The sequence below is a fragment of the Eriocheir sinensis genome, chromosome 50 (assembly GCF_024679095.1).
Source record: "Eriocheir sinensis breed Jianghai 21 chromosome 50, ASM2467909v1, whole genome shotgun sequence".
Taxonomy (NCBI): Eukaryota; Metazoa; Arthropoda; class Malacostraca; order Decapoda; family Varunidae; genus Eriocheir; species Eriocheir sinensis.
In genome coordinates, this window is record NC_066558.1 from 5,983,494 (window position 1) to 5,999,279 (window position 15,786).

Below are 15,786 nucleotides of genomic sequence, written 5' to 3' on the forward strand. Positions count from 1 at the left end.
TTTTATCCTCTCTTTCTTCCTTCCTTCCTTTCGTCATATTTTCTCCCTTCCTCCCTTTTTCCTCCCTTTTCTTCTCTCTCCCTCTCTTCCTTCTCTTCTTCATCTCTTCCTTCCTTCCTTCCTTCATACATTCACTCCCTCATTAATTTTATCCTCTCTTTCTTCCTCCCTTCCTTTCGTCATATTTTTCTCCCTTTCTCCCTTTCTCCTCCCTTTTCTTCTCTCTCCCTCTCTTCCTTCCCTTCTTCATCTCTTCCTTCCTTCCTTCCTTCCTTCATACATTCACTCCCTCATTAATTTTATCCTCTCTTTCTTCCTTCCTTCCTTTCGTCATATTTTCTCCCTTCCTCCCTTTTTCCTCCCTTTTCTTCTCTCTCCCTCTCTTCCTTCTCTTCTTCATCTCTTCCTTCCTTCCTTCCTTCCTTCCTTCATACATTCACTCCTTCATTAATTTTATCCTCTCTTTCTTCCTCCTTTCCTTTCGTCATATTTTTCTCCCTTTCTCCCTTTCTCCTCCTTTTTCTTTTCTCTCCCTCTCTTCCTTCTCTTCTTCATCTCTTCCTTCCTTCCTTCCTTCATACATTCACTCCTTCATTAATTTTATCTTCTCTTTCTTCCTCCCTTCCTTTCGTCATATTTTTCTCCCTTCCTCCCTTTTTCCTCCTTTTTTCTTTTCTCTCCCTCTCTTCCTTCTCTTCTTCATCACTCCTTCCTTCCTTCCTTCATTCACTCCTTCATTCATTTCATCATCTCTTTCTTCCTCCCTTCATTTCGTCGTTTTTTTCTCCCTTCCTCCCTTTCTCCTCCCTTTTCTCTCCCTCTTTTCCTTCCCTTCTTCACCTCTTCTTCCTTCCTTTCCTCCTTTCATCTTATCTTTCTTCCTCCCTTCCTTTCGTCCTTCTTTGCTTTTCTCCCTTCCTCCCTTTCTCCTCCCTTTTCTTTTCTCTCCCTCTCTTCCTTCTCTTCTTCATCTCTTCTCTCCCTCCTTCATCTCTTGCTTTCCTCCTTCATTTTTTTTCATTTATTAGGTTTGTTTTTCTTTCTTTTTTATTATTTTTTCATTTTGTTCTTTTTTTCCTTTATTCCTTCATCTATAAATTCTCCACTTCCTCTCTTCTTCCTCCTCTTCTTTCTCCTTCGTCTTTCCTTTATTCTTTTTTTTTTTAATTTTGCTTCCTTCGTTTCTTTCTTCCTTTATCTGTTTATTATATCCTTCGTTCATTCACATTTTCCTTCCTTCCTTCCTTCCTTCCTCCCCTTCTTTCTTTCCTTCCCTTCCTTCCTTCCATCCTTCCTTCCTTTCCTTCTTTCTTTCCTTCCTTCTCCAACCTTCCCTTCCTTCCTTCCCATCTACCTTTCCTTCCTTCTCTTCTTCCTTCCCTCCTCTCCTTCTTTCTTTCTTTCCTTCCATTCTTCCTTTCCTCCTCCCCTTCTTTCTTTCTTTCCTCCTTCCTTCTTTCTTTCCATCTTTCCCTTCTCCCTTCCTTCCTTCCATCCATCCTTCCTTCCCTCCTTCCTCCCTTCTACCTTTCCTTCCTTTCTTCCTTCCTTCCCTCCTTCCTTCCCTCCTTCCATCCTTCCCTCCCTTCACCCACCCATTCCGTCATCCACACAACCATAACCTCATCCACTTAATCCTCCATCCCCATAGAGTCATCCATCACCTGGGATTAATCGATAACAAGGTAAGGCTTGATTAATAGCGAGGTGAAGGTTACCTGTCGAAACACACCTGGATTTAGCCCTCTCCTCCTCCTCCTCCTCCTCCATCTCCTCCTCGTCCCCCTCCTCCTCCTCCTCCTCCTCCATCTCCTCCTCCCCCTCCTCCTCCTCCTCCATCTCCTCCTCCCCCTCCTCCTCCTCCTCCTCCTCCTCACCACTCAAAATACTCCTGGTCTTGTCTTGCCTTGCACTGATTTGACCTTGAGCTAATCTCGCACGCAGTTATCTTACTCTGAATGAATCCGCATTTCATTGTCAAGTATATCAAAATATACTCTAACTGCTTAATTAACACTTAGAAATCTGTCAAATACGTACATAAACACATAAAGCTGTCAAATGTGTACATAAACACTTAGAAATCTGTCAAATACGTACATAAACACTTAGAAATCTGTCAAATACGTACATAAACACTTAGAAATCTGTCAAATACGTACATAAACACTTAGAAATCTGTCAAATACGTACATAAACACTTAGAAATCTGTGAAATACGTACATAAACACATAAAGCTGTCAAATACGTACATAAACACTTAGAAATCTGTCAAATACGTACATAAACACTTAGAAATCTGTCAAATACGTACATAAACACTTAGAAATCTGTCAAATACGTACATAAACACTTAGAAATCTGTCAAATACGTACATAAACACTTAGAAATCTGTCAAATACGTACATAACAAAATATTCAAATACATATGCAAATAAAAATAAATGATAGAATGAACCGAAGAAACACACACACACACACACACACACACACACACACACACACACACTGACCACAACACATGATAAGATTAAACGCAAGATACCCTCCCTTCCTCCCTCTCTCCCTCCCTCCCTTCTCTCCCTCCTTCCTTTCCCTCCCTCCCTGAACCCTGTCTCCCTTACTCCTTCTGTCCCTCTCTCTCTCTCTCTCTCTCTCTCTCTCCTTTCCCTCCCTTCCTCCTTCCCTTCTCTCCCTCCTTCCTCCCTTCTCTCCCTCCCTCCTTCCTTCCCTCCATGAACCCTTTCTTCCTTACTCCTTCTGTCCCTATCTCTCTCTCCTCTCCCTCCCTTCCTCCTTCCCTTCTCTCCCTTCCTCCCTTCTCTCCCTCCGACCTTCCTTCCCTCCCTGAACCCTCTCTTCCTTACTCCTTCTGTCCCTCTCTCTCTCCTTTCCCTCCCTTCCTCCTTCCCTTCTCTCCCTCCTTCCTCCCTTCTCTCCCTCCCTCCTTCCTTCCCTCCCTGAACCCTCTCTTCCTTACTCCTGTCCCTATCTCTCTCTCCTCTCCCTCCCTTCCTCCCTCCCTTCTCTCCCTTCCCTCCCTCTCTCCTCACACTTTTTATCTCTTCAACCCTCTCTCTCTCTCCCTCTCCCTCTCCCACTCCCTCTCTCTCCCTCTCTCTCTTTCTCTCTCCCATCCAGTCAATCTGTCAGTCTCTCACCCACCTCCCACCTTACCTGACCAAGACTTACCTGCCCTTCTCACCTGTGTTCCCTTAATTGGCTTACCTGGCAACACCTGGTCACTTTATCCTCGCCTTTTGCTGGTTTTCCTTTCCTTCCTTTTCTCTTTTTGTTTGTTTTTGTTTTGGGTTATTTTGTTTTTCTTTGTGTTTTGTTTTTTTGGTCGTATAGTTTCTGCTCCTTTCTTATTTGTTGTTTATTTTTTTTTGTTTTTTTTTTGTTTGTGGTTTATTTAGCTTTTTTTTTCTCCTCCTCCTCCTCCTCCTCCTTCTCCTTTCTCTTCTTTCTCCTCTTTCTCCTCCTCTTTCTCTCCCCCTCTTCCTCCTTTCTCTTCTTTCTCCTCCTCTTTCTCTCCCCCTCCTCTTCCTTTTCCGTCTCTCTTCCTCATCCTTTTCCCTCACCCTCCCTGCCGACCTCCTCCTCCTCCTCCTCCTCCTCCTCCACCAGCATGTCACGTCACTCCTCCATCTCCTCCTCCTCCTTATCCACCAAGGGCTCGGCAGTAAAGTAAGTGAGAGAGAAAGATTTACATAGATATAGAGACCACACAGATCCCATGGTCCAGACTTGGTGGTCTGTCCTTAAACCTAACTGGAATCCTATTAAATTCAATGTCACCAAGACTTTGCATTTCAACTTAGTGAATATTAAGTTGAAGGAAGTGTCGGTCGAGCTTGTTCTTAAATGAATTAATCGTGTTGCACTGGACCACTGACGCGGGAGTTTATTCCAGCCTCGCGCTACAACGTTAGTGAAGAAAAATTTGGTGCAGTCTGAATTTATTTGTTTACACTTAAGTTTTGTGCCGTTATTTCTCGTTCGTAACATGTTTTCGATCATGAACAATTTCGATTCATCCACATTCAAAAAGCCATTAAACATTTTAAAACATTCAATCAGTTTTCCTTGGAGGCGACGTTTCTCAAGAGAGGAAGGGATCATTTTTGTTGCCCGACGCTGAACACCTTCTAATTTAGCAATGTCCTTTGCATGGTGGGAAACCAAAACTGTACCGCATATTCCAAGTGCGGTCTTACTTCTTTATTTTTAACTAAAAGTTTCTTTTAATGAAGCCCAACATTCTGTTCGTTTTATTTGCAGCATCAATGCATTGCTGTGAGAATTTGAGGTTTGACGCGGATTTGACTCCCAAGTCCTTGACGCATTGAACGCTTTTGAGTTTGACGCCGCGCATTTCGTAATCGAACTTCTTAATTCTTGTTCCAACTTGAAGGACCTGGCACTTGTCTACGTTAAAGGGCATCTCCCATCTATCAGACCAAGCTGAAATTTTGTGCAAGTCTCCTTGGAGGCTTTGCCTGTCAGTGAGAATGAGTAACCAATCTTTGTGTCGTCTGCAAATTTACTAATGCGATTATTGATTCCAACGCAAACGTCGTTGATGTAAATAATGAAGAGCATTGGGCCAAGAACCGAGCCCTGAGGGACGCAGAGAGAGAGAGAGAGAGAGAGAGAGAGAGAGAGGGGGGGGGTGGGGGGAAGGTGTCCTGGGCGTGCCTTTAAGCAAGTAGGTAACACTAATTGGCCAACACCTGCCCGCTAACAACCCTCACAGGTGTACGAGCGGGCCGCGGACACAGGTAATGACGCAATTAGTGCCAGATGTGAGGTGATGGTGGTGGTGGTGTTGATGTGATGATGTTGGGCGGTGGTGGTGATGATGGTGGGTGGTGATGGTAGTGGTGGTGGTGATGGTAGTGGTGGTGGTAAAATAAAGTAAAGTAAAGTAAAGTAAAGGTTCTAATTCCACCTCTCCACCTGGTTCTCTGTCTGGTGTTAGTGTACTCCATCCTGCCCCAGTGAAGGTTCTAATTCCACCTCTCCACCTGGTTCTCTGTCTGGTGTTAGTGTACTCCATCCTGCCCCAGTGAAGGTTTTAATTCCACCTCTCCACCTGGTTCTCTGTCTGGTGTTAGTGTACTCCATCCTGCCCCGGTGAAGGTTCTAATTCCACCTCTCCACCTGGTTCTCTGTCTGGTGTTAGTGTACTCCATCCTGCCCAGTAAAGGTTCTAATTCCAACTCTCCACCTGGTTCCCTGTCTGGTGTTAGTGTACTCCATCCCGCCCTGGTAAAGGTTCTAATTCCACCTCTCCACCTGGTTCTCTGTCTGGTGTGTACTCCACTCCCTCCTGCCCCGGTGAAGGTTCTAATTCCACCTCTCCACCTGGTTCTCTGTCTGGTGTTAGTGTACTCCATCCTGCCCCGGTGAAGGTTCTAATTCCACCTCTCCACCTGGTTCTCTGTCTGGTGTTAGTGTACTCCATCCTGCCCCGGTGAAGGTTCTAATTCCACCTCTCCACCTGGTTCTTTGTCTGGTGTTAGTGTATTCCATCCTGCCCCGGTGAAGGTTCTAATTCTGTCGCTCCGCCTGGTTCTCGGTCTGAGCTTGCAATACGCCATGACTTGCTATTGCTGGGATTTGAATGCAGTGTGTCTCGCGTGAATTACCTTGAGATACAGGCACAGACAGAGAGAGAGAGAGAGAGAGAGAGAGAGAGAGAGATTTGATTTGATTTGATTTGATATGTTTATTGACATATTTACAGCCAAAGGATGGGAGAGAGAGAGAGAGAGAAAAAAGAAGAAACCAAGATAAAGAGATGAAAGAAGGAAAATATAATGAGAAAAAATGCAAGACTAAAAGAAGGAAGAGGGAGATTAGAGGAGATAACGAAGGGAAAGAAGGAAATGCAAGAAGAGAAAGTGGAGATAAAAGGAAAGGAAAGAAAGAGAAGTGTGTGTGTGTGTGTGTGTGTGTGTGTGTGTGTGTGTGTGTGTGTCAGGGCCGCGCAGTTGATAAGGCTGAGATCCACTTGAGAGCATGACACTCCAGATGGGACTCACTGATTACACCTGTCACTCTGGCCTCCCCTTACTCACGGTGATGAAGATGATGTAATAACGATAAAAAGTAACAATAATGACGCTGGTAACTGCCGCTTTCCTCTGCTGTTTCCCATATCTCGTGCTAATGCCTCGCTCAACACGAGTATATGGCGTTATCGTTGTCGATGTCTTCGTAGGATCACGGGGCATCACTGGAATGACCGTGTTGAACCTGCGACTAATATGTGTAACTGAATCGAGGCCTGTTGCCAGCTTAGGGCCGCTTTCACAGTCGTTTTGTTTGGGTTGATCGTTAGCAATGGCTGTTATCGCCGCTATAGTATTTCCATGTAAAACTGGCCGATGGGGTAGTGACGGCTGCAGGGTTAGCTTAGCCCCGCACCTTACCACACACTCTCAACACCTCTCGCTTCCTCTGCAGCCGCCACTACCCCATAGGCCAGTTTCACGTGGAAAACTATAGCGTCGATCGCCGCCATTGGTAACGATCAAAACAAACGAAGTGACTGAAAGCGGCACCTAGTCCATGAACGGCAACTCCGGCTATATGGCACGTGGCGCGCCTCCCGCACGTCAATCTTGCTCGCAGGGTTGTTTGTACGAGACAACCCTGAGTGGAGGTGACCAAAGGGACGCCCACGTAGCTCATGGATGGGGCAAGTCAGCCGATCCTGCCGGGAGGGACTTAAGGCGCTATTACACCGGGCAAATTTTCCGTAGATCTTCAGTCAAACCGTGATTTCCGCTGGCGTGGTTCTCATATTTCCGTGGTTTTCTGACGTGTCCACGATCTTCCAAGGCTACGGTAGATTACACTGAAGAACGACGGTATTACTCACCATCATCATCAGCAGCAATAACAACAAACAATTGAGACCCACGCCAGCGGAAATCGTGGTTTGACTGAAGATCCACGGAAAATTTGCCCAGTGTAATAGCCCCTTCAGGATGGACAGGGCAGTTGCGTGGGGGCTTGCTCGGAAGGACCGCCGGTAGTATGGACAGCGAGTGAGTGAAGCGACGCGCCCCCGGGGGTATGCTCCCTATTAGTTTTTTTTCTCTCAGCAAAGGGAACAGCTCAAGGGCATCAAAACTAAAAAAAGACCGAACGAAAGGAGACAGTGAGAGGCAAAGAGAGGTCAACTTCGGGGGAAAAGTTAGCTTTGCCATTTTCGTCTCTTGTTCTTTTCTTTTTATTCTTTCTTCTTTTTCTTCTTCTTCTCAACTTTTCTTTCCATCCTTGTTCTCTCTCTCTCTCTCTCTCTCTCTCTCTCTCTCTCTCTCTCTCTCTCTCTCTCTCTCTCTCTCTCTCTCTCTCTCTCTCTCTCTCTCTCTCTCTCTCTCTCTCTCTCTCTCTCTCTCTCTCTCTCTCTCTCTCTCTCTCTCTCTAGCCTTGGCATTTTCGTCTCGTTCTTTTCTTTTTATTCTTTCTTCTTTTTCTTCTTCTTCTTCTTAACTTTCCATCCTTGTTCTCTCTCTCTCTCTCTCTCTCTCTCTCTCTCTCTCTCTCTCTCTCTCTCTCTCTCTCTCTCTCTCTCTCTCTCTCTCTCTCTCTCTCTCTCTCTCTCTCTCTCTCTCTCTCTCTCTCTCTCTCTCTCTCTCTCTCTCTCTCTCTCTCTCTCTCTCTCTCTCTCTCTCTCTCTCTCATCTCATCTCTCATTCAAACGGTACTTCAACCTTTTTCACTCTACACATTACAAGGCAGAAAAAATATTAAAGTCCCCCATTGTAGAGTCACCCCTTACACATCTAAGACCTAGGAAATGGAACGGTTTTCTTTAGCTAATGAAAGAGGGACAGAGAGAAAACGTGATAAGTTCGAACATAGATATACACACCAGGTATTCGTTATATGCGAGGGTTACGTTCTGCAAAAAGCTCGCATAATGTCAATTCGTATATATCGAACCTATCATCCCATTAATTATTGGGGGCTATGTTCCACGACCCGTTTCCGAACCCCCTAACTATTTATTCCGGCACCGTTTCACAATAATAAAGCACTAAGGCAACAATAAAGCACATTAGTATAGATAAACTGTAAAATATAATATGAAAATACATTGTAAACAAAAAAAAAGAAAAGAAATTGTACTCACTCCATGACTGGCGGTGCGTGGGCTCCTGGGGACGAGTGTAAGGATGGCGAGCGGTGAATTTTACTGGGACCAAGTTGTGGCATTATCGGGGTCTTCGTTGTTGGGTTGTTGGTGTTCTGGTGTCTTGGGTAAGGTGACGGAGCTCTCTGGCAGGAGTAAGGAGGCATCTGACCGGCAATCTGACCTGCAGAGAACGACGTGCGTGAGGGGTTAGGACTTGAAGCTGGAGTGGAGAAGTGGAGCGAAGGTGGAGTTTCGTTGGGAGTGGAGTGGCTATATAGGTGGATCCTTGGTCTCCTCTGAAGGTGGTGGTGGAGTAGTAATTGCAGAGACTGGCTTAAAGAATGATGTTATTGTTGTTTGCTTGGCAGCATTCTGCTTCTGTGCATACAGGGTCTGGTAGGGAGCGATAACACCTTGAAGAGCACGTCTGAAGTGAACTGGGATCCATGCCCGTGGCAGCCTGGGCAAGGTCTTCACTAAGCTTAAAAAATGCGGCCATTTCTTTCATGGTCATCTCTTTGACCATGAGCTCCACTTCATCAGACTCCTCTTCATCCTCTTCTGTGGCAGACATGTCCACCAGGTCATCCACAGACAGCTCTTCAGCGTGAGCGTCGATAAGCTCGGTGATGTCATCAGGCTCCATGTCTGCAAATCCTTCTCCACCCACACGACGTCCAAGGTCCACACACTGTTGCAAGGTTCCTGCAAATGACGGAAATACAGTGGAGTGCAGAGCGTCATTCCAAATTGCTTTCCAAGAAGCATTAACAGTAGAAGCTTTCACTTCTTCCCAAGATTCTCCAATGATGTTAATTGCAGCACGAATATTAAAGGACTTCCACCATTCGGTCACTGTAGGCTTGGTTCCAGGGGCTTCAAAATCATCACTTCCTTCTAAAAGTTGATTGAAGGTCCGACGTAGAAAATAAGCTTTGAAAGTAGAGATGACGCCCTGGTCAAGAGGCTGGATTAGTGACGCAGTGTTAGGTGGCAGGAAACGAACGGTGATATCAGGGCTCATGCTGTCCAAGTGTTTGGGGTGCCCAGGAGAACTTTAAAGGCCAGGTTCTGCTCCCTACATTATCGCTCAGCCTCTACCGCAAAGTGCTTGGTGAACCAGTCCTCGAACACCTGCCCTGTCACCCAAGCCTTCTTATTAGATGCCCAGTGAACAGGCAGCATATTCTTACTTAACCCTTTCAAGGCTCGCGGGTTCTCAGATCGGTACGCTAACAGTGGCTTCATTTTACAGTCACCTTCAGCATTTCCACATAAGAGAAGCGTGAGTCCATCTTTGGCAGCTTTGAATCCAGGTGCTGTTTTTTCCTCTTTGCTTATGTATGGTCTGCGTGGCATGCGTTTCCAAAACAAGCCCGTTTTCTTGTGACGCCAAACTCTTCAATGATTCGCTGAAGCTCGGCAGGATAACGTGCGGCAGCGTCATGGTCTGCTCTTGCCTGCTCACCACGGATAGCTAAATCATGAAAATTGTTCCTTTTCATAAATCTGGCAACCCAACCTTTACTAGCCAAAAATGCCTCAACAGGAGCATCGTCACCTGCCTCACGACTAGATCCTCAGCGCCTGGCACCTTACCGCAGCGCTCAACACACAACTTTTCGTCTTATTTTCATGGTCAATGGACGTGATCAGTAACTTTTCCATCTTTTCTAGGATGGGGCTACGAACTTCTGTGGCAGTTTTAGATGAAAGGCAAGATGACTGAATCACTGCATCACGAATTTTATCAGCACTTTTTACAGTGTTGCGGATTGTAGACTCTCCGAGGCTGTACACACGGCCGAGAGCAGACGCGCCCTCACCACCTTCTGCTCTTGTCACAATTCCTAACTTAGTCTCCAGAGTAAGGGCAGTCCTTTTGCGCTTAACTGAAGGTTCACCACTTGTACTAGGAGCTGGACGTTTAGGACCCATAATGTGATCACACAAAAAAAGCACATAATAGTTGCCCCAAACACGAAGAAGCGTGAGTGGATCCTCTCGTGACGGAGTGAGACCAACTGGTAGCCTACATGTATGAAACGCGTCGGTGTCCGTCTTCCCTCACCCCTCCCCTGCTCATCTCTCTCTCTCTCTCTCTCTCTCTCTCTCTCTCTCTCTCTCTCTCTCTCTCTCTCTCTCTCTCTCTCTCTCTCTCTCTCTCTCTCTCTCTCTCTCTCTCTCTCTCTCTCTCTCTCTCTCTCTCCAACACACACCAGCGCCGCTACTCGCATAATAACGAATTGTTCTCGCATAAAACGAATACTTGTCACATTTAGGTTAGTCGCCTATGAGCGAATTCGCATATATTTACAACTCGCATATATCAAATTCCCGGAAAATCTATAGGTGTTTTGGTAGTGAAATGTGGATGGTGTTTCCCGAAGACTTTAATTTATGTATGTTTTCAAGAGTAGACATTCGACACCTTTCACTGTCTCCCTATCTGTCCGTTTATCTGTGTATCTTCCTTTTTCATCCCTTTTCTTTCTTTCCTTTTCCTTTCCCTTCCTTCTTTTCTCCTCCCTTCCAGTCTCTTCTTCTCCCTTCCCTTATTTTCCCTTCCTTTCCCATCTCTTCCTTTCCTTACCTTACCTCTATTTCCCTTCCCTTCCCTTCCTTTTCTTCCCCATCTCTTTCTTTCCCTTCTCTTCCCTTCCCTTCCTTTCCCCTCCCTTTCCTCTCTCCCTTCCCTTCCTTTCCCCTCCCTTTCCTCTCTCCCTCCCCTTCTCTTCCCCTCCTTTCCCATCTCTTCCTTTCCTTACCTTACCTCTCTTTCCCTTCCCTTCCTTTCCTTTCCCTTCCTTTTCTTTCCCATCTCTTCCTTTCCCTTCTCTTTCCTTCCCTTCCCTTCCTTTCCCCTCCCTTTCCTCTCTCCCCCTCTCTCTCATTCCCAATCCTTTCTCCCCTTTCCTCTCTCCCCTCCCTCTCTGTCCCTCCCTTTATCTCCGTCCCTTTCCCTCTCTATTTATCTATCCATCCGTATCTATCTATCTATCTATTCATTTATCTATTTGTCTATCTGTATCGACGTGACCAATGAAATCAAGATCGAGTGTAAATAGAAATAAAAACATATCTTTTATGAGCCGCGAGTGTGTATCTGATAACTTTGCTGTTGTTGTTGTTGTTGTTGTTGTTGTGGTGGTGGTGGTGGTTGTCAGGTAATACAAGATCGCTATCATTATTTTTAGTGGTTTTTTGTTTGTGATATTTTGTGTGTGTGTGTGTGTTTGTGTGTGCGAGGAACGTTTTCAATCCCTTCCTCTATCTTCTTACTCATTTTTATCCACGCATACCCAAAACTAATCCACGTATATCCCAGCCATCCCTCACCCATCAGCACCCACACCCACACTCACCCACACCTCTACCCCCCGACAGGAAGATGGAGGTGTCTGAGGGCCCCCCCGGAGATGCAGAAGGGGGCGAGGGGGCAGCGCCGAGGGGTGGGATGGGGTGGGAGATGACTGCCTTCTTCCTCGTTGCACAGATGGCCGGCGCTGGCTTCCTCTCGCTACCCAAGGGCGTGGCGAACTCAGGTAAGGAGAAAGAGGAGGAGGTGTGAGTGAGGAAGAGTAGGAGAAGAAGAGGAAAGAAAAGAGGAGGAGGTGGAGGAGGTGTGGGTAATAAAGAAGAGGAGGAAGATTTTTGAGTGAGGAAGAGAAGAAGTGGAAATAAGAGAAGAGAAGAGGAGGAGGAGGAGGAGATGTGGGTAAGAAAGAGAAGAAAGAGGGGAAGAAAAAGAAGAGTAGGAGGAGGAGGAGGAGGAAAGAAGGAAAGAAGAAACATGGAAGCAGACTGAGGAAGGAGGAAAGAAGGGAGTGTGTGTGTGTGTGTGTGTGTGTGTGTGTGTGTGTGTGTGTGTGTGTGTGTGTGTGTATGTATTAAATTATATGATACGAGTGTAGTACGAGTGACTGCACCTGAGAGAGAGAGATTCACTACGCAGTCATACACAATGCAATATTCTCAAAGGCCATTACACACACACACACACACACACACACACACACACACACACACACACACACACACATTCTCTTCCTGTTCAGAAATTCAGGATAACTAAAGCAAATATATTGTTAAAAGCTCTGGGAATTGGTGCAGAGAGAGAGAGAGAGAGAGAGAGAGAGAGAGAGAGATTCCTGCCATTCACATATTTTTTCGTTTCTTCAATAATATACGGTTTTTTTCCCTACATATTCAGACACGTCGTAATTGTAGCGAATATTTTAACATGCGAACGAAGGTAATTAACGAAGAATTCTCTTGCATAACGAATGTTTTAACGAAGTGGAATGTTTAGTAAAAGTTTGTTGTATAATGAACGGTGTATGTGTGTGTGTGTGTGTGTGTGTGTGCGTGTGTGTGTGTGTGTGTGTGTGTGTGTGTGTGTGTGTGTGTGTGCGCGCGCCGGAAGACCACACATACTCCTCCTCCTCCTCCTCCTTCTCATCCTCTTTCTCTTCCTCTTCCTCTTCTCCTCCTCCTTCTCTTCCTCTTCCTCTTCCTCTTCTCCATAAATTACCTTTCCTCTCATCTCTTCTCTCATCTTCTTCCTTCTTTTCCCATTCTATATACTTCCTCCTCCTTCTCCTCCTCCTCCTCCTCCTCCTCCTCCTCCTCTCCTCCTCCTCCTCCTCCTCCTCCTCCTCAATCATAACTTTTGCCATTGTCTTCCTCCTCCTTTTTATCCTCCTCCATTATATTCCACCTCCTTTCTTTTTTTTCTTTTTTTTCTTGTTTCCGGTCTTGTTTATTTTCTTCTCTTGTTTTTATTTGTTTTCTTTTTCGTCGCGTTATTGTTCTGTCTTTATTTTCTTTATTTTTTCTTGTTTTTTTCATGCACTTGTTTTTTTTTACTTCTTCCGCTTTCTACTTTTTTTTTCTTCATCATCATCATATTGTTTTTTTTCTTCTTTCTTCTTCCTTTCTTCATTCACCACCTCCTCAATCATCAACTCCTCCTCCTTCTTCTCTCTCCACCTCCTTCCTCTTCTTCCCTTTTTTCCTCTCCTTCTCCTCTATTTCTCTCCATCTCTTGTTTGCTCTCATCCTCTCATTATTTTCCTTCTTTTCACCATCTTTATTTCCCTCCTCTTCTTCATCCTCCACTTCTTCCCTTCTTTATCCTCTTCTCCTCTTTCTCTACCTCTTGTTTATTCTTTTTCTTCTTTTCATCTTTATTTACCTCCTCCTCTTCTTCATTCTCCACTTCTTCCCTTTTCATACCCTTTTCCTCTTTCTTCTCCTTTGCTCTTGTTTACTGTCTTCCTCTTATTTTCCTCATTTTCCTTCTTTATTTGCTTTCTCTCCTTCGTCACTTTCCTCTTCTCTCCATATTCTATCATCTCCTCTTTTTCTCCCTTCGTTTTATCCTTTATCTTCTCTTCTTCGCCATCTTCCCTCTTCTCTTCCCCACCTCCTCCTCCTCCTCCTCCTCTTCACCATCTTTTCCTTCTTCTTCTTCTTCTTTTTCTTCATTTTCCTTCTTTTTCTTCTCCTTCTTCTTCTCTTTCTTTATTTTACTTCTTTTTCTTCTCATTCTCCTTCTTTTTCTTTATTTTCCTTCTTTTTCTTATCATTCTCATTCTCTTTCTTTATTTTACTTATTTTTTTTCTTCTCATTCTTCCTCGCTTTCTTTATTTTCCTTCTTTTTCTTCTCATTCTCCTTCTCTTTCTTTATTTTACTTCTTTTTTCTTCTCCTTCTTCTCTTTCTTTATTTTCCTTCTTTTTCTTCTCATTCTCCTTCTCTTTCTTTATTTTACTTCTTTTTTCTTCTCCTTCTTCTCTTTCTTTATTTTCCTTCTTTTTCTTCTCATTCTTCTTCTCTTTCTTTATTTTCCTTCTTTTTCTTCTCATTCTTCTTCTCTTTCTTTATTTTACTCCTTTTTCTTCTCATTCTTCTTTTCTTTCTTTATCTTTTCTTCTTCGCTTTCTTCCCTTCTCCTTCTCCTTCTCTTCCTTTATCTCTTCTTCGCTATCTTCCTCTTCTCTTTCCCACCACCTCCTCCTCCTCCTCCTCCTCTTCACCAACTTTTCCTTCTTTTTCTTTTCCTCCTCCTTCTTCTTTGTCTTCTCTTCTTCACCTCCTTCTTCTTTCCCTTCTTTTCATCCTCCTCCTTACCTTCTCTTCTCCACCTCCTCCTCCTCTTCCTCCTCACTCTCTTCAATATCCCCTCCTCCTCCTCATCATCACCACCCACTCATCACCAGGCTGGATGGGCGTAGTGATGATCCTGACCTTCTGCGTGGGCATCGGGTTCTCCGGGACCAAGCTGGGAGAGTGCTGGGTCATCCTGGAGGAACGATGGCCGGAACGCTTCTTGGGCGGGTCACGACAGCCGTACATGGACATTGCGGAGAAGTCACTAGGACGGCCCGGCAGGTGAGGACAGGTGTGGAAGGGAGGTAAGGGACAGGTGTGTGTGGAGGGTGGAGGAAAGGCTTGGGAGATTGATGGTGGTTGTAGATGTAGTTTTTGTCCATCGTTTTTTTTTTTCTTGTTTCTGTTTTTCTGATTTTTTTTGTTTCTTGTTTTTTTTCTTGAAGTAGTATTAGATGTAGTAGTTGTAGTGATAGTAGTAGTAATAGTAGTAGTAGTAGTAGTAGTAGTAGTAGTATAAGAAACGAAACAGGGAGAAAGGGAAGAAAAAGGAGAATGAAAGTGAAAATATTTACAAAGAATGAGGAAGAGAACGTGAGAATATAGAAGATTATACACACACGGAGGGGGGACAGAGATAAATAGTAATAATCATCTTCAAAGGGCAAAACAAACCACAAATGAAAATAAAAACAACAACAAATATAAGAAGAAAAGAAGGGAAGGAGGTTTAGAGGTAGGGAAAAGGGCAGAGAAGAACGTGTGTGTGTGTGTGTGTGTGTGTGTGTGTGTGTGTGTGTGTGTGTGTGTGTGTGTGTGTGTGTGTGTGTGTGCAAAACTTGTGATAACCTCATTATTATTTTTGGACTACATTAGCGGTAGAGAGAAGAAGAAGAAGAAGAAGGAAGAGTTGAGGAGGAGGAGGAGGAGGAGGAGGAGGAGGAGGAAGAGATAACCAGAATAAAACACAGGATGATGAAAATGAGGAAGAATATAAACAGAAGAAGGAAGAGAAGGAGAAAGATGAAGGAAAGATTGGAGGGAAAACCAAGCGAACGTAGGAAGAGAAGGAATAGATGAAGGAGGGAGATAAAGAGGGGGAAGAAGATGAAGGAAGAGGCTGCATATTGTCCAGGGAGAAAGTGTTGATAGTGTTGGTAATTCCCTTCTTCTTTAATGTTCTTTCTCTATTCCTCTCCTTCTTCATTCCTTCTTATTCCTCTTTCGTTCTCATTTTCACTCCTCTCCCTCTCTTTCCTCCTCTTATATATTCACTTTTCTTCCCATCTTCCCCTTATCTCTTATCTCTTATCTCCTTCCTTTTCTGTTTTTCCTCTCCTCTTGTTTCCTTCTCTTTTCATTCTCTCCTCCTCCTCCTTTCTTTCTATCTCTCTTTTTCTCTTATTTATTCGCTCCTTTCCTTTCTCTTTCTCTTTCCTCTCTACTCACTCCTCTTCTTCCTTCTTTCTTTCTTTCTCCTCTTTCTTTTTCCTCTTATTTAATTCGTGTCTTTTA

The 15,786-nt window shown here is 44.6% G+C and overlaps 1 protein-coding gene across 1 annotated transcript in view; it reads left to right on the forward strand.

The window, feature by feature from the left end:
* Window positions 1–3,137: 3,137 nt before the first annotated feature.
* The window catches only part of LOC126982311 (uncharacterized), a 26,449-nt gene continuing 13,800 nt past the window's right edge, over window positions 3,138–15,786 (forward strand). Inside the window, exons 1-3 of the mRNA XM_050834311.1 lie at window positions 3,138–3,692; window positions 11,545–11,702; window positions 14,382–14,553. Coding sequence (XP_050690268.1) covers window positions 3,634–3,692; window positions 11,545–11,702; window positions 14,382–14,553 — 389 coding nt within the window. The 5' untranslated portion in view covers window positions 3,138–3,633. The remainder of the gene's footprint in view (window positions 3,693–11,544; window positions 11,703–14,381; window positions 14,554–15,786) is intronic.